This window comes from Protopterus annectens, chromosome 13.part0 (genome assembly GCF_019279795.1).
Source record: "Protopterus annectens isolate FY-2018-M chromosome 13.part0, PAN1.0, whole genome shotgun sequence".
Classification (NCBI taxonomy): domain Eukaryota; kingdom Metazoa; phylum Chordata; order Ceratodontiformes; family Protopteridae; genus Protopterus; species Protopterus annectens.
The window spans coordinates 138,284,663-138,308,914 of NC_056747.1; the positions used below are offsets into that span (position 1 = coordinate 138,284,663).

The 24,252-nt window shown below is 39.8% G+C and overlaps 1 protein-coding gene across 1 annotated transcript in view; it reads right to left on the bottom strand.

Moving 5' to 3' along the window:
* Nucleotides 1-24,252, bottom strand: part of LOC122787847 (calcium homeostasis endoplasmic reticulum protein-like) — a 177,385-nt gene that overhangs the window by 27,294 nt on the left and 125,839 nt on the right. The window contains exon 3 of the mRNA XM_044054763.1: nucleotides 6,159-6,340. Within this exon, the coding sequence (XP_043910698.1) occupies nucleotides 6,159-6,340 (182 nt within the window). The remainder of the gene's footprint in view (nucleotides 1-6,158; nucleotides 6,341-24,252) is intronic.

Genomic DNA, 24,252 nt, shown 5'->3' on the forward strand with positions numbered 1-24,252 from the left:
GGGAAAGGACAAACACTATCTTTGAGAAAAAAATCTGACTGAGGGGAAAATAACATGATAAAGTGGAAGCAGGCTGGTCCAGGGGGGGGGGGACCTGTCCCTAGAGACATGCCTTGCCTTCTTTGGGGGGGGGGGGGGCTTTTAGATGAACTTTTATCCTTTAAAGGCTATGTTGGATGTTTATACACACAGGAACACAAGGAAAAGAAAAATCTGTTCAAGATCTTACATGGCCCTTACCTGTGTATTGCAATGCTTTAAAGAGATCTGCAGCAGTATAGCCAAACAAATTCTGGGTGACCAGAGGAGAATCTTTAATCATTTTGCCTTCACATCCTCTGGAACGGATTAAAGCGTAAGCCAAGAATACCTTCTAATGACTGCCCCTGAAGCAGCTGCCACTGATGAAGCATCAGCAGCAACATAGCTAAACTTAACTGAATATCTAGCTATTTGAGAAGCAAAACTTAGCAAGGAAAGAATTAAAATCTTATCATCAGACTTGGACATATCAGCTAAAACACCCCAAAGTTTGGAACAATGGAAAGCACATAACTTGTCATGTGTGTCAGATAACTGACATCCAAATGTCATCTGCAAACATCATAGTCCATGGGGACTCCTGTCTGATCTGGTCCGTCAACCTTTAACTACTGCCCGGATCAGGAATATGAAACCTAGTGTTAGTTCGGGGGCGGCAATTTCGAGCCAGGATGTACCATCTATCTTCAGGACAGAAGCGTGTGAGAACAATGCGACAAATAATGATAATGTTAACGCTGGACTTAAACAGTATGGACAAAGGTATCATATTGACCTTAAAAGTATGTTACAAAAGAAATATTGTTTTAAGGATAACAAAACACCCGCAAAGGAGGAGTGTGATTTTGAGTTAAAGTATGAATATAATATTAACAAGTTTGATAATTTGTTTTTAAATATAAAAACATAGAAATGGAGAATGCATACCTGAAAGAATGTTTACGTCTTAAAATTGTACCCAAGGGTTTAAGGGTTTTTAAATACCCTAATAAAGTTAAGGAGGGCAATGTGTTCCATTACGAACTATTAGAAATATTTGATAATTGTGGTTTTGAAATTTTGAAAGCAATCATAAGGGAGAATGAAAGGGAAATGGAAACTTTATACAAAAATACTGAGGTTATTAATCAGAAATTAACTGATGACCTAGTATTTTCTGTTGAAGAAGGCCAAAGACAGTATTATGATATATTATATAAGATAGAAAAAAATATTGAAACTGCAGATTTTAGAAAGAGCAAGAAACTAGAAAGGGATATTAGAGAGTATAAGGATAAAGTTAGTTATCCCAAACCTAGATATTTTGCTTATGGGAATGGAGGGGAGTTTAGTCATGTTAGGGGACAGAGTGAACCTTTGGTTAATGATATATATATGAAAGAGAAGAGATGGGTGATTTGAATGACTTGTCCGAATATCCCCCTTTAAGAAGATCGGAAAGAATAAAAAACTATCAGGATCAAAAAAAAATACAATTATGGGGTGTACATGAATGCAAGGGGCAACAGAAGGAACAACAGAAATCATTTTCAATAATGGGAGGGGTAGAAATCGATAATATAGGGACGGTATATAATGTGGAAAGTATACTGTCGCAAGGTTGTGTTAATAAATATAAAGGTCATACTATATACAATTATAGCAATAAGGAGTTGGAAAAAGGACACTTCTCTTTGTTATCAAAAGGTTTTAAATTTGTTCCTAACAGGAAAGCGGATATCAGTAAAGTGCTTATAGACTTGAAGTTGTTTTTAAGAAAGAAAAATTTAGAGATATTATTTCAAGGACAGAATGTCACTCAGAATACTCAGGTGTTAAGGAAAAGAAGCATGTTTAACCCACCCCTTCATCCCCAACTGAAAAACTTTGAGGTCCTTATGGAAAATAAATTAAGGTCTGAAATTTTTAAGAATAAAATTATTTATAATCTAACTAAGGAAGAGAATAGTTTATTAAAGGATTTAAGAGATGATACTACTTTGAAAGTATTGAGACCTGATAAGGGGGGTGGCTCCGTCATCATGGACCATATAACCTATGAGGTAAAAATGATGGAAATTCTTGACAATGATGACAATGATGACAAGTATGTCAGAGCTTCAATTAATGAAATTAATATAGGGAATAAGAAAATATATTTGGTTTTGAATGATATGTTGCTGGAAGGCTCAATTGATATAGACACACTTAAATATTTATATGTAGAAAAACCGAAGGTTCCTACAACTTTTGGGTTACCCAAGGTCCATAAGAATGTGGAAAATCCTCCAATGAGACCGACAGTTTCTTCTGAAGGTTCGGTTACAGCACCTTTAGCTAGATGGCTGGATGTTAAATTGAAGGCTTTATCATTAAGTGGACAAGGTATTGTGAAAGATTCTTGGGATTTATTGCGAAATCTTACACAAGATATATTTGATGAGAATATTATTTTTATTACCATTGACATAGTCGATTTGTTTTCATCAATACTCCATGAACAAGGTCTAAAGTTATTTGAGGAGGCGTTAATAAAGTATGGCAATTTTAGTAATAATGATTTTTATATTATTTTGACCTTAATGGAATTAGTATTAAAAAATAGTTTTATTCATTATGAAGGGGAATTTTTTTAAACAAATACAAGGTGTTGCAATGGGTGCAAGATGTGCCCCTACATATGCAAATATAGTCTTAACAGTATGGGAAAATAGATATATTTTGAATTCAAAATATGTGCAATATTGGAAATTCTATAAGCGCTTTTTAGATATGTGTTTTTTATGGGTTGGTTCAGAGGAAGATTTTGTAGCCTTTTTTGAATATATATCAGAGTCTACTGAATTTTTGAAGTTTACCTATCAGATGGATAAGAATTTCTTAAAATATTTGGATATTACTATAGGCAAGGATGAAAAAGTTTTTTATTCAAAGATATTTAGAAAATAAACTTTTTCTAATTCATATCTGACTTTCAATAGTGCCCATCCTTACCATCAGAAAAAGAGTATTGTTAAAGGGCAATATGTAAGAGGAAGCCGTATGACATCAAAGAAGAGTGATTTTTAATGAGGAATGTGTTAAGTTAAAATTTATGTTCAAAGAAAGAGGCTATCCCCATTGACCTCATTGAGAAGATGGAGGAAGAAGTTCGGAGAGGTAGACTGGATAAATTTAAACCCATTTTAGGTGTTAAAAGTGATTTAGTGGGGATGACACCAAAGAGGAATAATTATGAAGGGGTGAACAATTTTGTGGTTGATTATAATAGTGATGCAGTTAAGATTAAAAAAAATACTAGAACAAGAATGGAGTAGGTTTGGTGAAATTTCTGACCTTAAAGTTATTTTCGATGAACCTTTAAAATGCACATATCGAAGAGGTAGAAGCCTAAAAAATATGTTGGAAGGTAAAAAAGAAGTAAAAAAGGGCAGGGGACAGAAATTAGGAACATTTAAATGTGGTAGGTGTTCCCAGTGCCCTTATATTTGTGGAAGAGATACTGTTTTTATAGTAAGTAGAGATAAGGTGATAGAAAGTAAATTCTTTGCTAACTGTGAAACTAGTGGAATAGTTTATTTAGGGATGTGTAATCAATGTGATGCATTTTATGTAGGGAAATCGGAAAGAAAATTAAAAATAGAATTTATGAGCATTATTATGAAATGAGGAAGTAGTGGATAAAGATGTGAGGGGTGGGCCATGGGAGACCACCATTGAGTACAAAGAATTATTATGGCAGCTTTCTTTAGAAGCAAATAAGTTTCCAGGTCTCAATGATGCAATTTCCCTGCTTCCTGTTTTGAAGTTAAGATCAGCTAAACTATAAGTCTAGCTGGTTATATTACATTATAGATTATAATGAAGTTATGAAATGCATGTTATATATTTATTTCATTTGCATTTATTTCATTTTTGATATATGAATGAATGGTTTATATGAAATGTTTAGTTCAAATGTTTTTATTTATAATAGTACATTGATAGTCTTTTTGTGAAATTAAATCTTGACAATAGATGGCGCTATTCATCTGCTGAATTCTATCAGGATATGAAAGCAATTTTAATAATGTATTTTGAAGTAATATATTACAAAGTTTTTTAAGGTAATATTAGTATTTTATAGGATATTATTTTATATCATTAATTTTTGAAATATATATGTTGAATGTTCTTTTAATTGTATATGCTTTGGATGATTTTAAAAATGGAGTCAATTTAATTGTTTTATTGAATGTGTTAATTGATTTGAATAGTATAAAAGGTTGGGTAGTATTCGGGCATGCATCTCCATCTGAGGAAGTCTTCTAAAACGAAAATGCATTGTATTAGTGAATTGCTTTAATGTTCCAGTGATTTTTGTGGACCAAAAATTTATTTGTGTTTGTGCATTTTGAAACTGTGGACTGAATATGTTCCAGTGATTTTGTGGACTGAAAATTTACTTGTGTTCGTGTATTTTGGAACTGTGGGCTGAATAGTCAACTTTGGAATAAAGCATGTGCTCAAAGTACGTAGTTCAAGTATTTTTGCCTCTTTAGACTGTTCTATTGGTGATTTATTGGTGTTGTACTTTTGAGAAGTTTTTTCCGTTTCGTTATTGTGTCGGATAACTGATATCCCTAAAAGGCAAGGCTGCAAAGGTATTACACCTCCATACCATATTTGGCCTTTGCTATTCTTGTCAGATGGCAAGAGTTTGTAAGAAGCAAGAAGCTTAGTGGGCTTGCTAATAGAGAGGAAGACAAGGATTTGATGCAGGGTTCTTCTAAAGAAACTTTTGAGCCTCAGGAACCTTATAAAATCTGTTTTGCTTTTTAGGAACAGGAGACAGACTCAGAAGCTTGAGATGCAAATATGAATGTGACTAACAGAGTCTCAAGAAAAGGAGGCACAGCAGAAGGTCTATGGGGATCCATCTGGAGATCATAACTTTTTGGATCTCAGATATTTGAGAGTTTTTCCACTTAAAATGGTCCCTCATTTTAAAAACAGTATCCCCATAACAAAGTTCTTCCACTGGGGAATCAGGGGCAAGTGTGCCCTCCTCATCAGAAGTGATGAATCTGGGAAAATAAGCTAAAGACTCCTCCAGAGAATCAAAATCTTCAACAGGACAGGAAGTCTTCATAGCCCTCTTTGAAGGAAAAGGAACAGAAAGAATCCCTACATGAAAAGGGACTGACCACTCCTGATGTTTCAAAGTCATAAGGGCTTAAAAAAGCCCCTGGATAAAATCTAGTCGCACCTTGTGGGGATCCTTAACAATAGAAGCAACATGTCTTGTTTTCTGTTTCTTTTTAGCAGGGGCATCCACCCTGACAAATCTTGGACTTCTAAACTTTGGTGTACTTTTATGGAAGAACCTGCTATTTCTTCCCTCACTAAAATTTGCAGAATTCCCCTAGACCCTTCAGACGTTAATCAGCTCCAGTTCCCCTTCTTGTCCTCAATGGATGTCAGCTCAGCCTTAGAGGACATGTGAGCTGCAGGCCACACATTGGTCTCTTCCAACGGGGTCATGACATGTTCAAGTGCCAGAAGCAGATAGTCTATGGTCACTTTATCTGGCACAACAGAAACATCCATCAGAAGCTGGACAGCAAGAGTCTCCATTTTTAATTTCTTCCACTTTTTTTAAAATCATATGGACATCTGGACAGAAGATTCCAAAGCCATGGTTTCTTGAGCAAGGAGTTTAAGACTTTGGTTTTCCAGACATACCTAAACAGAGGACAGGTGACTACAAAGGGTCTTAGGAACAAAGGCTTGGTAAAAGTCACTTATTATGGCCATCCTTAAGGGAAAGTGCCTCCCACATTCACAATTCCCTTTTCCGGATGACATATACCCACAACAACACAAGTTAAAGGAAAAACAAAGAATCCCCAATGGGGTACTTATCTGCCAAAGGCTAGTTGAACTGTGCCAGACATACAATCTATGGACCAAACTCAAAACGCTGCATCCAGATTAGTGGCAAAGAAGTTCTGCGGTTTGCGCTCATACGTCAGCTATGCACCTTGTACTCCAGACAGTGTCCAGCACTTGCAAAGCATATATTAAGCAAACATATAACTGTTAGACTCTCCTACACATCAACTCTCCCATTACAAAATGATTCCGTATACACCCACCTGCCGTAAGGTAATGAGTTGCTGTTCTTGCTGTTGAACATTCCACTGACTCTGCTGGATCATCTCTTCCAGTGCAGATGCACTCTGAGGAGAATTTAAGGATGATGCCTGTGAGAGAGAACCAACGGCAGACGATGCCTGCTGAGCCTGATCCACATCCTGCCCTTGCTGCTTGCACATATCTGAACAAGGATACAGAATAAAATGTGTCTGGTTAATAAAGCAGCACACCAACACTTAACACTACCTTAAGAAAGCATCCAAAAGTCAACATTTAATTCATAATTTGAAAAAAGCACGCTACATTTAGGACAGAAAGTAACTAGAGTTTAATCACGCAAATAAATCATTGAAGTGTACCACGTGTCTACTAATCCACTGGACAAAAGGGAAGCTTTGTTTGCATTTTTTTCTCTACAAATACTGCCAAAGCATGAAATAAAAAAAAAAAAATGAAAAAGGTTCCCTATAAGAAGTATAACAATAATGCACACCAATTCTCATACGCTGGGACTTGAATTCCACAACTTGCTGTTATACCTTTAAAGCACTTCTGCAGGGTCTTCCCACTGCATGCCCACAGGTCTGATATTTAAACATAAGGACTCCTAACACAGCTGCACATACTTAAGAGGCACCTCCATCTTTGGATTACTATACATTTTCCCATTCATACTTAAATTATTGCTGTTCTCAAAAATAACTACAATTCTCAGATTTTCAGATACCTAGACTACTACTACTTATTCTTTCGGCTTTTCCTGGTTAGGGGTTGCCACAGCGGATCACCTGTCCGCTCATGATTGGCAGTGGAGTTTTAAGGTGTCGAGTTGCCAGCCCAGCGCCCAACCTTTCACGGAAGGCACACACATGCACACACACACACCTAGGGCCAATTTGGAGTGTCCAATCCACCTACAGCATGTCTCTGGGATGTGGGAAGAAACCAGAGCACCCGGAGGAAACCCATGTGACCACAGGGAGGACATGCAGACTCCACACAGAAGGCACCCCAGCCGAGGATTGAACTAGAGAACCTCTTGCTGTGAGGTGACAATGCTAACCACTACACCACTGTGGCCGCCCTTTCAGCCACCTAAGACTAGAATATTTATTTTATTTTTGTTCATCATCAGGCTAGTCCAACTGGGTAACAGCCCATTTTCAGTGGAGGTCCGGGGAAAAAAAATAGAGAAAATTACAATATTAATACATTTTAGCAAATTTTAAAGCAATATTCACAAACATAAAAGGAGATAAAATTCACACATTTAAGACTAGACTGATTACAGAGTATTACATGTGGGACATAAGCATGTAAGAGCAGCAACCTTAATTCAGTCTACAGAGTTGTAAGTAGACAGATGGCTTGCTGTTAGGGGGAGGTGTGATTTCATGGTTGGATACATAACTAATAAAAATCCATAGAGGAGAAAAAAAAAAAGGAGTCAAAAAACTTTTGTCAAGAGTTCTGAAATCAAAATTTCAAAATTCTTGGAAGGGTAGGGCAATTATTATTTTTTTTATTTTTTAGCAGGCTCAAAGATTACATTTAAGAGACTCCTGAAAGAACACCTAAAGCACACATGGATATGCACACGTTCCCCACCTGGCTGCCCCCCCTGCCCCCCACCCTCTCCCCTTACTCTTGCCCTCTGACTTCTGCATTCATCACCAAAAGAATGCAACTTCTCTGGCTTCCTTCCAGTTCTACCTCTAATTCTAATACCTTAGTCAATACCCATATGTCACTGCTAGGACATTCTGTTATCTATCCACTACACTTTTCTCTTTACACCTCTACTCTAACTCTATACTTAAACTACTTACTCCTCCTGCTTTTCTCACTTAACCTGTTATCCAATTTTCCATCTGTGTCTCTTCTGCTGTTATACTCCCTACTATGTCTAATCTTTGCTCTCTTTGTTGCTATATTCCCTACTGTGACTAACTTGCTCACAAGTCAACTGCATAAAGCAAAAAATGCAACCCTCTACTAACAGTGTTCACCATTATGTAATGCCTCCACCTAAAACTGTAAAAGATGTGTTCAGTCTATGTAAATATGTTAAATCCCCGTACTAACAGTGTTCACCATTATGTAATGCCTCCACCTAAAACTGTAAAATGTGTTCAGTCTATGTAAATATGTTAAATCCCCGTACTAACAGTGTTCACCATTATGTAATGCCTCCACCTAAAACTGTAAAATGTGTTCAGTCTATGTAAATATGTTAAATCCCCGTACTAACAGTGTTCACCATTATGTAATGCCTCCACCTAATACTGTAAAATGTGTTCAGTTTATGTAAATATGTTAAATCCCCGTACTAACAGTGTTCACCATTATGTAATGCCTCCACCTAAAACTGTAAAAGATGTGTTCAGTCTATGTAAATATGTTAAATCCCCGTACTAACAGTGTTCATCATTATGTAATGCCTCCACCTAAAACTGTAAAAGATGTGTTCAGTCTATGTAAATATGTTAAACCCCCGTACTAACAGTGTTCACCATTATGTAATGCCTCCACCTAAAACTGTAAAATGTGTTCAGTCTATGTAAATATGTTAAACCCCCTACTAACAGTGTTAACCATTATGTAATGCCTCCACCTAAAACTGTAAAATGTGTTCAGTCTATGTAAATATGTTAAACCCCCTACTAACAGTGTTCACCATTATGTAATGCCTCCACCTAAAACTGTAAAATGTGTTCAGTCTATGTAAATATGTTAAATCCCCGTACTAACAGTGTTCACCATTATGTAATGCCTCCACCTAAAACTGTAAAATGTGTTCAGTCTATGTAAATATGTTAAACCCCTACTAACAGTGTTCACCATTACGTAATGCCTCCACCTAAAACTGTAAAAGATGTGTTCAGTCTATGTAAATATGTTAAATCCCCCTACTAACAGTGTTCACCATTATGTAATGCCTCCACCTAAAACTGTAAAATGTGTGCTCAGTCTATGTAAATATGTTAAATCCCCATACTAACAGTGTTCACCATTATGTAATGCCTCCACCTAAAACTGTAAAAGATGTGTTCAGTCTATGTAAATATGTTAAACCCCCTACTAACAGTGTTCACCATTATGTAATGCCTCCACCTAAAACTGTAAACGATGTGCTCAGTCTATGTAAATATGTTAAATCCCCTACTAACAGTGTTCACCATTATGTAATGCCTCCACCTAAAACTGTAAAAGATGTGTTCAGTCTATGTAAATATGTTAAACCCCCTACTAACAGTGTTCACCATTATGTAATGCCTTCAGCTAAAACTGTAAAATGTGTTCAATCTATGTAAATATGTTAAACCCCCTAACAGTGTTCGCCATTATGTAATGCCTCCACCTAAAACTGTAAAAGATGTGTTCAATCTATGTAAATATGTTAAATCTTAAGCTTCAATGCTATGTTACTAGTCAGTGTTAAGTTTGGTACTATGTAAATTTGAATGCGTCTGTGTATACCTTATATTTTTGTTAAAATTTAACTGCAGAGTTTTTCTTCCCGGGCCTCTGCTGAAAATAGACATGCATCCAGTTGGGCTTTCCCAGTCAACAAATGTAAAATAAACAATATTTTATTTTTATTTTACATCTGTTTACCTGGAAAGTCTGACTGGACACATGGCCTTTTTCAGCAGAGCCCCGGGGAGAAAAGCTCCACAAGTTACATAAAAACTAAAGACAGACTTTAAAGTATAAAATACAAAGAAACAAAATCGTAACTAGTAAACACTCAGCAACCAACCAAGTAAAATATCTGGAAGCTGACTAGAAAAACCACTGCTCGTACTTTCGATGAAATAAATTTATTACCAGTTCAACGAACAATATGCAGGTTAAGCGCTTTCAACTGTGATACAAAGTCTTCATCAGAACGACATTTTGCTTATAGAATCATGCTTATATACTACATCATTTGCATGCTTAATTGTATAATAACACTATTTACCGCCAAAACGCGCTTAACCTGCATATTGTTCGTTGAACTGGCAATAAATTTATTTCATCGAAAGTACGAGCAGTGGTTTTTCTAGTCAGCTTCCAGATATTTTACAAAGAAACAAAATGACAGACTTATGAGAACATAATATATCACAGGGGTTACACACGAAAGACAATAGCACAGTACACAGATTTAATACAAATATTAAATACCTTTTATAGAACTATTAGTTAAAAATGCACATATATACATTTTCTGAGTGCACTGTACTGCCAGATTATGAGAGATCACAAATCCTTGTGTGTGTATAGAGCATCATAATCCATGTATAGGCGGGTAAATTACCTTAGCTGAGAGATGCAGTTTAATCGGGAACAATCAATGGACATAACCACTTGTTGGACAAGTGGTCTTTTAGCATTGTTTTATTTAAATGAGTTAAGGCTATGTTAGAGGTTATGTTTAGAGTAGTGCATGTGCAGAGCTGTAGCAACTACAGAGGGATAAAATTGATCAGTCACAGCATGAAATTATGGGAAAGAGTAGTAGAAGCTAGGTTAAGAAGGGAGGTGATTATCAGTGATCAGCAGTATGGTTTCATGCTGGGAAACAGCACTACATATGCGATGTTTGCTCTGAGAGTGCTGATGGAGAAGTAAAGAGAAGATCAGGAGGAGTTGCATTGCGTCTTTGTGGACTTGAAAAAAGCATATGACAGGGTGCCTACAGAGGAGGTGTGGTACTGCATGACGAAGTTGGGAGTGGCAGAGAAGTATGTAAGAGTGGTACAGGATATGTACAAGGGTAGTGTGACAGTGGTGAGATCTGCAGCGGGAGTGACAGATGCGTTTAAGGTGGAGGTGAGATTACATCAAGGATCAGCTCTGAGCCCTTTCTTATTTGCGGTGGTGATGGACAAGTTGACAGACCAGATCAGACAGGAGTCCCCATGGACTATGATGTTTGCAGATGACATTTTGATATGTAGTGAGAGTAGGGAACAGGTTGCGGAGACCCTGGAGAGGTGGAGATATGCTCTAGAGAGGAGAGGAATGAAGGTCAGTCAGGACTAAGACAGAATGTGTGTGTGTGAATGAGAGGGAGGATAGAGGAATGGTGAGGATGCAGGGAGTAGAGATGGCAAAGGTGGATGAGTTTAAATACTTGGGATCAACAGTTCAGAGTAATGGCAAGTGTGGAAGAGAGGTGAAGAAGAAAGTATAGGCAGGGTGGAGAAGAGTGTGTCAGGAGTGATTTGTGATAGACGAGTACCAGTAAGAGTGAAAGGGAAGGTCTACAAGAGGGTAGTGAGACCAGCTATGTTATATGGGTTGGAGACAGTGGCACTGACAAAAAGGCAGGAGTCAAGAGTTAAAGATGCTAAGATTTGCACTGGGTGTGACAAGGGTAGACAGGATTAGGAATAAGCATATTAGAGGGTCAGCCCAGGCTGGACGGCTTGAAGACAAAGGAAGAGAGGTGAGATTGCATTGGTTTGGACATGTGTTGAGGAGGGATGCTGGGTATATTAGGAAAAGGATGCTAAAGATAAAACTGCCAGGTAAGAGGAAAAGAGGAAGGCCTAACATAAGAAGGTTTATGGATGTGGTGAGAGAGGACATGCAGGTGGTTGGTGTGACACAGCAAGATGCACAGGACAGGAAGAAATGGAAACATGATCCGCTGTGGTGACCCCTAATGGGAACAGCTGAAAAAAAAAGAAGTGCATTCCAGATCCTCGCATCTCCAGCATGACTGTTGGTTATGGTTATTTGCATAAGGGCACTGTTGCTAGAGCATAGGGGTCTCTTGCTGGAATAGGACTATAGACGGTTTTGAAGGGCACGTGTATTCTTGGGTTGATAGAAGATTTTCTGGGCCATGGTTAGTTGGTTAGAGAGTAAGAGATGGGGGAATTCTAACCAGTTGAGTTATTTGAGTGCATAACAGTGCAGAGTCCTATAGGCTGACTGCTGCATATCTGGCGATTTTGTTATAGCAGGAGTCTAGTTTAGCTATTTCATTTTTTCTTAGGTTAGTCAGTATAGCTGATACATAAAGTAGAGTTGGGTTTGAGCTATAGTAATTTTTGTAAGAAACTGCTTGTTCCTATACAGTGTGCCAAGTTTGCTGTGTACTTTTATACGGTGTGGGATATGTGGATGTCAAATCTCATGTTGCTATCTATTTCTACTCCCAGTAGTTCGGTGTGAGGTGAGGGTGAGATGATGGTGTTCTTTGTTGATAACAATGTTGAATGAAGGGAGGGGTACAGTAGCTTTAGTAGAAAAGAATATCATGAGTTTCGTTTTTTTTTTGGGGGGGTGGTTAGAATTAGTTGGGAGTTTGTTAACCACGTTTCTACTTCAAGGAAGGATTTTTGTGTTAGTGTTGTAGTTTACAGGGTAGTAGCACATATCACTGTAAAATCGTCTGCATACTGAATAAATGTGGCTTAAAGAGTCGAGGTATGAGGGTCGTTTGTAAATATAGAGAAGAGTACAGGGCCTTGGAGAACTCCTAGGGTCACAGGAAGAAGAGGTGAAAGGCTTTGCTGGTGCTCAGAAAGGTAGTCCTAGAACCAGGCAAGAGAAGAGTGGGACAGGTTCAATTCAAAGGAGGCATTTACAAAAGTTTGCTGTCGGAGACCATATCAAAGGCTTTCGATAAAGCTAGAAAGATAGAAGATAACATTTATTATTGTTACTGTGGAGATTAACAGTATTAGTAAATGACATTAGTGCAGTATTAGTACTATGGTATGGGCAGAAACTGTTCTGCGGATTGGTTAGTAGCTTGTTTGCTAGACCTATACTGATTAAACTGCAGCTATACCAGCTAAAGGAGGAAACTCCTGTTTGGCAGATGAAGGAAGAATCTTAAAAGTTGGAGACACAAGTGTCTAATATGGATAATGACTTTTCATTACAAAAGTGGACAGAAATGTTTTTTCTTCCATCTGTAAGATCCTGCATTATTTAGAGTTTCCAACCACCTGGATTAAAAACTTATGCAGACCCTCAACATGCACAAGATGGACAGACAAAAAAAAAATAAAAAAAATAACTGGAGGCAGGAAAAAGTAGCACAGGAATAAGCAGTCAACAAATACAGAAAAAGCAAAACTGTGTGTACTTCAGTGGAAAGAATCCCCCTGAAACCCTTTCACATTTTACAAAAGAAAATTGTGCATAAGATAAAGGAGACTATAAACAGTTTATAAAAAAGTGAGATATTTCATAAAAATGCAAGGACAGGGAGCATGAAGTGAAGCCAGTGTTTAAAACAGATGTATTTTTTTTTACATGGAAAAGGGTGTGATATAACCAAAATGCAGAGCTGCACTCTGAACGATACCACCAAAATCTGTAAATACTAGACACAAGATACATTTTACTTTTATATTAATCAACTAGCTACTACAGTGGTGGTGCTGCGGTAGCATTGTCGCCTCACAGTTAGACGTTGCCCTTCGATTCTCAGAGCGTCTTCTGTGTAGTGACATGCATGAATGGGCGTTCCTTCGTTGAAGGTTGTACGTTAGGCCTGGCAAGCCAGTACGTAAAAATCTACTGCCAATCATTAGTGGACCGGAGTTCCGCTGTGGCGACCCCTAACCGGGAAAAGCCGAAAGACACAAACAAACAATCAACTAGCTAAGTAAACGACAGTATACATTTTACTGATGGGAGAATTATATTGCAGGCTGTCTGGTGAATATCCAATCTGTTTTCATACGTTCAATAAATGGGCAATATGTATACAGTTAGCTTCTCCAATTCTTGCACCAAGTCTTGGAGAGACTACAAAGCTAGAGACAAGAATGCTGACTAAAAGTAGCACTACAAGCACTGAGTGAGTGAAGTGGGTTAAATGAAAGTGAATAAATATGGGCGATGATGTCCGGTATAACCATAACTTAAGATTCAAACTTACGACATTTTAAAACCACTGAAATAAGGTAAAAGTGCAACAGTTATTTGAAATTGCATGCTTTTGCTTTATCAGGTTTTAGAATGGGTGACTGACAGTCTGCAGATTGAACCTATTCTGTCTCTGGTAGTAGCAAAGCGCAGATTGCTTTTCTTGGCAGGCTGTCCTGGACTACAAGAGATCAGAAGCACTTTACCTAGACAACTAACATGTTTGACCCAATGAAAATCTCTAAAACTGAGAAACTTTACACATTTTTATCTGCCTTTTTAGGGGCAGCAGGCAGACAACCAGGAAAACTGCAGGCAGTGACACACATCTTCCAAAACTGACATAACTGGAAGAATAGGTGAAAGTTCTGGAAATTACTTCTGTAACAGCTCATGCTCCCCACTGAACACAGTGGTACATTCTGGAAACAGTCTCAGATAATGAAACCCCACTGGGACAATCAGAAGCTGAGCTCTCCTCGGAGACTGAATCATAAAACTGGGGAGAAAACCCTGTACTTGTCCTTTCATCTTCCTATCCAGATTCAGAATCTTGAATTTCTTCTCAAAAAGGGTATCCCTCTTTTTTTTTTAATCAGAAACCCCCTTATAAGAAGGATCAATAGCCTAAATTAAACCTGGAGCCTGAACTAGTAAATTATTCTTGTCTAAACAAATTTGAGGAGGAAAGGCTACCAAAGTTTTGGTTTCAGTTTCTTTTTGACAGGAAAACGGGGCCATCGGCATTATTAATGACAGCAGAAGCTTCCCCAGAGATTTCCCAACTTTCTAACCAAGCAAGATAATCTTCCCTGTTCCTTGTCCCAGGGCTGACAAGAGTGGCTCTCTCCTGCACAATGAGAGGACCTCAAAAGCTGGAGAGGATGTGGCTAATTCCCTGTCCATAGTGGCTTTAAGTGCTATATCACAGGAATCCAGGGTAAAGGAGAAGTGGTCTGAGGAACAAGCTATGGCCACAGCACAATCACCCACCTGCGGCTGAAGCAAACGGCTAGCTTTCTGAAGTGACAAAGGACGTTTAATTTTTTCATTTTGTGGCAGGAAGGAGGACAGACTGTGGGACTGGTAATTTGTCCCAAGGTCAAGCCAAAAATGGTGCCTCTTTCCCAAGGAAAACAAGCAAGCAAAAGCTGGAAAATTTTGAAGTTTATAAAAGTCACTCTTTTCACACAAAAACACAGCAAAAAACACTAACACACTAAAACACGGTCAGCCTGAAAAAAGTAAAATAGGCACAGTTTCTCCACAGGAAAAAAAGGTTTTGAATTAAATGACAAGAAAAAAAAAACTCTTCCCCCCATTTAGATGTACAGTGAAGTCCTGTTATTGTCCATTAAAACACAGACGTCTAGCTTAAAAACAACTTTCCTAAATAGGAAAGTACAATAAAAGAATTTAATGTGGAAGTTTTTTCTCCTAAGTGAACTTATCTGCTAAACAAATGAACAGCACAAGCAGACATTCTATCCTCAAAAGTTATAAAGATGACTTTTGCTTTGGGTGTGTGGAAGGTGCCCTGACGCTTGGGAAGTTGGCCAGCTGTTACATCCTTTGCTGGATATAACCCGTATAACTAAGGCTACTGCAGCAGTGATCAATACAATGATAATCATGAATGTTTTGTAAAGAAAAGTGCAAATGAGGGTTTATTTGCTGGAATAGGAGGACAGAGAAAGAAAAGTCTTAACGCTGCTTTAAAAGGGTACTGGATTAAAGATAGAGGAACAAATAAAGGATCGGCAGGGAAGATTTATAGCAGTGAGAGGTTACTGGTAGGGGGTGAGAATTATACTGACTGTAGTATAGATTCCACCAAAAGCACTGAGGGAAGATGTAAAGAACTATATATATGGGTGAAATTATAGCCTTTCATCAAGTATGCATAGCAGTGGTTTGAGATTGGAACACTAAGAAATAACAAAGTTGCCTCTGGACAGCAAAGATGTCACAGAGTGCCAGATGAAGGAACATACTAAATATATATATGCAAATATTTGGGCTCACTGATGTAATGAAAATAGGACATAATGAAGGGGAATATCAAACATTCAGCTTAATATGGTTCCTGGGCAAGACTGCATAAATATTACATATGCACTAGAACATGGTGCAAACCACAAAAACATATCCAGTGTTAGAATCAGATCACATACCTATGTAAGTGAAGTTCTCTCAGCAAGTAAAACTACTGTGACTTAACACTGGCATTTTTTTTAGTATTCTTAAAAGGAAGCCATTTAACAACTGGCTAGATCCAACTAAAGTAGTACTGATAGAATGGAATCTTAGTAGTAAAGAGTATGCAAAGGATTAAGAAAATTGTAAACTGAAAATAAGAAATGTGGTCACAATGAAAACAATATATATATATATATATATATATATATATATATATATATATATACACAGACAGACACACGTGTGTGTGTGTGTGTGTGTGTGTGTGTGTGTGTGTGTGTGTGTGTGTGTGTGGACTGTCACAGCAGATAAGTAAATGGCTTAAAATTTGCAGATGCAAAAAGAAAAAGTGGAATACACCGCGTTGAAGGGCGACTGAAAATACAGAATGTCTGTGTAGGAATATTTAAAACAAATGAATGAACATAAGAGCAAAGGGTTTAAAACAATCTGACAATAACCTACAGCAAAGTACAGTTGTCTAAGTTTCACTTGCCCATAAAAGTAGACTTCCTCACTACTGCAGTAGCCTTTAAAGTTATATGGGTTGTGCTCGGCCCACCAGCCAGCTTCCAGAACTTCCATCTCTCTTCTCACAGATTCACTGTGATTGCTAATTGGTCAGAATGGTTTAAGGGAAAAAGTGATTGAAGTGGAGATTTCTTCAAGAATTTCTTGCACAAAAGTAAAGAAGGAACATACTCACCCTAAGCCTTAAACATAATGCATTTTATTTCCCAATAAATAACTACATATAGTATGGAGAGACACTGCTGCACCCCCCCCCCCCCAACAACTAGTCATCATTCTCACTGCTGCAGTAGACTTAGCTATATGGGTTGAACAGCAAAGCCCATCGAACCTGAAGGAGAAAGGATATGGATCCAGAAGCCCCTGGAGAATGATCCTAGTAAAGCCTGTCCTGGATCTAGATAAAGAATCCAGTTTTTAAATGACTTATAAAGGTATGCACAGAGAACCATGTAGCTGCCTCCAGAAACCGAGTGCATACCCTAAATGAACTTCAGAGATACAAACAGTAAGTAAATTAGGACGACTGAGAAGGGCAAAGAAAGTACAGTTGTGAAAAATCTTACCATAACGGTAGCTGTCCTTCTCTTCACCTGCTGCAGTATTCATTATATTTAGGATGCCCTGCCAAGGGCAGCCCAACATCCAACCAGGATACCAAAGCCTTTACGTTGCTTTAAAGATATGCCACATGTCACATGTATGCTCCTCGCGTAGCACTGGGCATAAAGGTGATGTCCGGACATACCATCCTCAGAACTGATAATAAGAACGTCAGCTCAAGGAAAAGAGAGAGGTAACCAGTACTTCCAGAAGAGAAATGGACCAGGGGGCGGAGGGGGTGAATATTGCAACAGTGAAGAGAAGGACATCTACCATTATGGCAAGATTTTACACACTGTTGCAGTGTTCATTACATTACGGAGCGTGCCAAAGCTCAGGAAGAAAAGTACAGTTGTGTACACTTACCATAAATGTAGATGTTAGGGTGTATTCACTGTTGCAGTCATCACGTTTAGGTTATCTACTTGCAGGTAGCCCTCAGTCGGTCTGATTATCAAAGTCATGGGTCCTGCGTCGGTTGCGGTCTCATCTTCCATGACGTCAGGTAGTCAGGGGTATAAAGCATGCAGCCGAGACTATTTTATCAGTTTTTCTTGCCCCAGATGTCAGGTGCCCCCATAATGGGAAGCAATTACATACACGTTTATACCTCCAACAACAAAGCAAATACACCAGAAAGCTTTAAGCATAGTAAACAAGAATAGAGGTATAATCAATAGAAGTCAGGGGGCTGGAGGGAGGGTAACCAGGACTGCAACAGTGAATACACTCTAACATCTACATTTATGGTACACAACTGTACTATGTTCTTCGTGTTTCACTGTTGCAGTCATCACATTTGGGTAGATTCCCAAAGCTAAGGAGGAGGCAATTATATAGCATTAGGACCAGCTATAAGGCCCTGCAAGATTGCAGTGGCAAAGCCAGCTCTGGATTTAGAAAAAAAATTGGCAAGTGGAAATGCTTGGTGAAGGTATGTACAGAACTCTAGGTAACAGCTTCTAGGATATCCCTGGTAGGGACACCTCTGAGAAAGGCTGTAAAGGTAGATGCAGCCCTGGTGGAATGAGGTCTTATCCCCTTGTGGGGTAGGTTTTCCATGGTGCTTATAGCAGAAATGAATGCAATAGCCTATCCACTTAGAAATGGTTTGCTTAGAAATGGCCTTCCCCTCTGCCCCTGTTGCAAATGTAACCAGCAGCTGTTCAGATTTCCTGAGAGGTTTAGTCCTGTTCAAGTAAAATCTAAGTTGTCTGTGCATGTCCAAGGAGTGCAGTATTCTTTCCCCTTTGTTCTGTGAATTAGAAAAGAATGTTGGCAAATGAATGGACTAATTAAGGGCCACACTGGATACCACCTTGGGAATAAAGGAAGGATTGGTCCTGAGGGACACCCTGTCCGCATGAAAGATGATGAAAGGCTCCACTGCCAAGAGGGCGTGTAACTCAGACACTCTTCTTGCTGAAGTGATGGCTAGAATGAAAGCTGTTTTCCAAGAAAGGAATTTTAACTCTGCATTTGCAGCTGGCTCAAAGTGGGGCACAGTGAGTTTTTCCAATACAAAGTTAAGGTCCCAGGCTGGAGAAGGGGGTCTCCTGGGTGGTCTTATGTTTTCGGCCCCTGTGAGGAATTGCTTCAGCAGTGGATGAGAGAAGAGGGGTAGCTCTGTATTATAATGTGCTGAAAAGGTAGAGGCATGAATTTTGATGAAAGAAAAGGAAAGGCCCTTGTGAAGCATCTCAGAAAAATATTGAAGAATATGAGGCAAATTGGGCACTGCTGTGCCCATCCCTTGAGTTTGGCTCCAGGAACAGAATCTTTTCCATTTTTCAGCATAGGATTTTCTAGTACTAGGCCTCCTTACCTCCAGAATGACATCCATCACTTGCTTACGGAGGGATGGTAACGGAGACATCAGGTAATTAGCCAAGCTGCAAGGTTCAGAGTTTGAAGCTGTGGGTGCAGAATCTGGCCCGCCTGCTGGGACAGCACGGCAGGGGTCTGAGGCAGGTGCCATGGTCCCAGCAGTGATATACTGTGCAAGAGGGGGTACCGATGTTGGCGTGGCCAGTTTGGCGCAATCAGTATGGTCCTTGGTTTGTCCTGTTTGATCTTTAGTAGCACTTTGGAAAGGAGAGGAGAGGCAGAGGGGGAAAGGTATAAACTGATAGGGTTTTCCAGGCGAAGGGCAGGGCATCCACTTACCAAGCCTATCTGTGGGGAGTCCTTGTGCAGAACTTGTTCAACTGGTAGTTCTGAGGGGAGGCAAACCGGTCTATCTCTGGGCTCCCCCATTTGTTTCTCAACATGTTGAACATCTTTGCTTCCAGTTTCCACTTGTGTGGGTCCATGAGATTTCTGCTTAGGTCTTCTGCCAGTGTATTTAGCTTGATTGGCAGGAATTGAGCTTGTAGTTCCTCTTGGTAGCTCAAGGCTGTGTTCCACAAAGCCATGGCTAGTCTGCAGACAGGGTATGATGGGTTCCCCCCCTGCTTGTTTATGTACCACATAACAGTGGTGTAGTCCGTCTTTACCAATAATTGTCCTGGAAGAATGTGGTCCTTGAAGGCTGTCAGAGAATTCTGTACAGCTAACATTTCTTTTTGACTGATATGCAGGTGCATTTGAATGGTTCCATTTGCCCTGAATGCACCGCCCTACCAAGTGAACCCCCATACATAGTCTGATGCGTCTGTTAGGGTTTGGGTGGCAGGGGGTAGAGTGAATGGCAGTCCCTTGTTTAGGTGGCAGGCCTCTGCCCACCAAAGGAACTCTATCTGTAGACAAGGTATGATAGGACTTATTGATTCTAGGTCCTGAAAATGTTGACACCATAGGCTTTTTAGATACCATTGTAGTTTCCTCATACGCAGTCTTGCATATGGAATTAGTAGAATGCAAGAGGCCATGAACCCTACGGCTTGCAGTATTTTCCTTGCAGATAGCTGGGTCTTTGTGGCCAGTAGTTTGAAGTAGGTTGCCAAATTGTTTCACTGGCGTGAGGTGGGCCATCTGGGAAGTTGTATTCAAGCTTGCTCCAAGGAATACAATTTGTTGGCAGGGTAATAGAGGGGATTTCTTTTCGTTTAGTGTATCCCAGAGAGGTTAGCAATTTCTTTACAAATGCCAGATGTAATAGTATGTCCTGGCTTTCTGCCTGAATTAGACTATCATCCAGGTATGGGTATATTTGAATATTTCTTTGCCTGCAAAATGCAATGAGTGGAGCAAGGCACTTTGTGAATACCCTGGGCGCAGTAGATAAGCCAAAGGGCAGTGCATAGAACTGATCGTGCATGTAGCCTGCTCTGAAGCGTAGGCATCTTCTGCAAGATTCCCTTATTGGGATGTGCAGGTAGGCTTCCTTTAAATCCAGTGTTGCCAACCAGGCATTTTTTCCCAGCATGGGGAGCAGCTGATGCAGAGTTAGCATTTTGAATTTTGGGATATCCAAAAAATGTTTTAGGATAGACAGGTCCAGGGTAGGACGCCAGGAATCATCTTTTCTGGGTACCAGAAAGAGTCTTGAGTAGAAACCTTGCCCCCATTCTTCTTCGGGGACAGCTTGAATAGCCCTGATGCTTAGAAGAAAGAGGACTTGCTTTTGAGCCTCTGCCCACTGGTTTGGGGGTAGATCTGCCCAACCATTTGGGGTTGGTAAGGAAGGGAGTGAAATCTGTATCCTTGGGAAACTATATTTAAAACCCATTTGTCTTGGGTAATGTGTTCCCAGTTTTTTGCATGCAGAGAGCTGTTTCCCCCTAAAGGAACAGTCAGTTGAGCAGGGCTTGGAAGTTTTAAAGTTGTCATTATGACAGTTTACCATAGAGGGGTGTCTTACTACTCCCAGCTTTGGAAATGGAAGCCCCCACTGCTTAGGCCTGTGAGTACCTTGAGACTGAAGCCTAGGTGTTCTGCTGATTCTGAGTTTGGACTGAGCAGGACTGGAAGAGGCGGGAAAGAACCAATTCTTAGTAGGCCAATGCCTACTACATCTGGGAGGCTGTACTTGCAGGAAATATCTTTAACAGTTTGCATAGATTTAGCTTTTTCCTCCATTTTTTTTTTAAGTAATTCTTCTGCTTTGTTACCATACAGGCGATCTTGGTTTGAGGGAGCATCCAGTAATTTAGCTTTAACATGATCTGGCAAGGGATGCTCCTTAAGCCAAGCATGCTTTCTAAGTACAGACCCAGTGACAGCAGCCCTGCAAGATGCCTCTAATGAATCAAAACCACATTGCAAAGTATGTTTTCCAACCTGCTCAGCAAAATGCATTAAATCCTGTAATTCTTTATTTTCGGCACAGTCAGGAATAAACATAATTTTCTGTTTAAGCAATCCAATAATATGCTGCTGATACTTTAACATACGAAACTGGCAGTTTAAGGCCCTAATGGCCAAAGTTGCAGACGTGTATACCTTCTTACCCCATCTATCCAGGGCCCTGGAATCTCTATCGGAAGGGGTAGGGTTTTTGGCAGTAGTAGCCTTAATGCCTTTGGTCCCTGTGAAATGGTCTCAGGATCTGCAGTAGGGTTCTTAAAGTGGAACTTGTGCAAGTCAGGTACCCTGCAATACCGGTCATGTTTTCTTGGAACTGGAGGTAGAGAGTCGGGGGCCAGACTAGATTCCGAGAAGGCATCATCTGCAATATCCAGTACAGGAAGGATAGCTAAAGGCCTGTGCTGAGGTAGGAGTAAGAATTCCCTAAGCCTCTTTTTGGAGTCAGAGTAATCCTGGCTTTCCCCGAGGAAATGCTCCAAGAGTATGCAAGGTTTCACCAAAAGAGAAATCCTCTGGAGGGGAAGCAGAGGGAATTGAGTCCTCTGCATTAGAATCCTCATAGGTAGATAAGGGCAACTCCTGGTCATCAGAAAAAAAAAAAAAAAAAAAAAAAACAGTAATTTCAGAATCCTGATCAGAAGAATCAGAAGGAAAATCAGTCCTAGGTCTTTTAGAGGGAGAACGGTGGCTCCCCCCGATTACAGCAGTAAGATGTTCAGCCATTCTTATCATTTGTTTTTTTTAAGCATAGGGGCCTGACCATGTGGTATGGGCGTCGTTTTTTTAGGCATGGATCGAGTTTTAGGCCTTGAAGAAGAAGATGGCATCGGTTTAACATGCAAGTCAGTAGGCCTGAATACACCCTCAGAAACCGGTGCCTACACAGCGGCTCTGGACCCATCCAAGGTAGACACATCCGCAGGTTCCACAGTCTAAGAGGCATACCCGGCCTCCAAATGAGTCTCAGTAGAGGCCTGCGACTCTAAAGTAACAGGTATCAGGGGCTGCGAAAGTGCCTCACTTGAGTACGGGCGAACTGGCTACTAGCTTAGGAGAAGCATAATCAGTTGATTTGGACCTATGCGGTCTGTCTGTGTCTTTATCTTTACGTTTTTTCAGAATGTCAGTAGTCAGGTGGCTTACCAAAGCCATTTCGGGATAATTGAACAGAGTACCAAAATATTTAGATGCGAAAATTAACAGACTGTGAATAGTTAGAGGTTTGAATAACGCACAAAACTGACAGCGAGGTACGTCGTGGTCTGGGCCTAGGCAAGGAATGCAGTACGAATGAAAATCTTTATGAGGCATTGGCTTTCCGCAAGAAATACAACTGTTAACTTTTACTGACATTGGTTTAGAGCAAGAAAAAGGATCTCCAACGGGGTACTTAGCTTAGTTGAAGACTTCAGATCTGAAACTCTAAAACGAAAATTTCAGGAGTCACCCGACTGGCACTTCCACAACTGCTTCTGCTTCGGGCACCGCATGGCAAGAAAGACTGATAAAATGGCGTTGGCTGCATGCTTTATACCCCTAACTACCTGACGTCATGGAAGATAAGACAGCAACAGATGCAGGACCCAAGACTTTGATAATCAGCCCAACTGAGGGCTACCTGCAAGCAGATAACCCAAACGTGATGACTGCAACAGTGAAACACAAAGAACATCTTGGGAGGAGGAGGAAGGATCAGCAGAGCCCTCTAGGAAGCAAAGAAGAATGTCCCTAGCAAAACCAGCTATAGTTCTGAAGATTCCATCCAACTTGTTGTGCGTGGTAAATTTGTGTACAGAAATCCAGGTAGCTGCCTCAAGAAGAGAAATAGTATCCAAATCCTTGAAAAATTGCACCAGAAGAAGCCACAGCCCTAGTAGAATGAGCCTTAGCAGGAAAAGGAAGGCTCTTACCATGAAAAGAATAACAAAAGGAAACAGCTTTTGAGATACAAGAAGAAATAAATAGTTTCCTTGGATACAGCTAATCCTAGGGACCTGCAATGAAAAGAACAAACAGCTGATCAAAATTACTAACAGTCTTAGTCTTATCCAAATAAAATCTGAGTTGTCTATGAACATCCAATGGGTGCAGCACCTTATCACTGGCAGACTGTGGAGAAGGTAAGAAAGTGGGCAAATGAATAGATTAAGGGACAACTCAATCACCTTGGGCATAAAAGGAGGACTAGTATGCAAGGACACCCTGTCCTTATGAAACACCAAAAAAAGGACGAGTCACCCATCTGATAGAGGTAAGGGCCAACAAAAGTACAGTCTCCCAAGAGCAACCTTGCAAGGAAGTTGAAGCAGCAGGATCAAAAAGGAGTTTAAGTCAATTTTTCCAAACTGAAAATTAATATTCCAGGGAGGAGGAACAGGCTTCCTGGTATGACTTATATGAAGGACACCTTTAAGAAATTGTTTAGCTTCAAATCTAGAAGCCAAAGGAAGAAAAAAAAAGGCAGACAAGCAGCTATAGCTAAGTGGGCCTTAACAGAAGAATAGGCCAACCCAGCATTGGTTCTGTCCTATCTGTGTGAATTGCTCAAAGGAACACCCACAGAAAGTGGATACAAATTATGATAAAGACACCAAACAGTAAAACCTCTTCCATGTGGAAAAGTAGGAT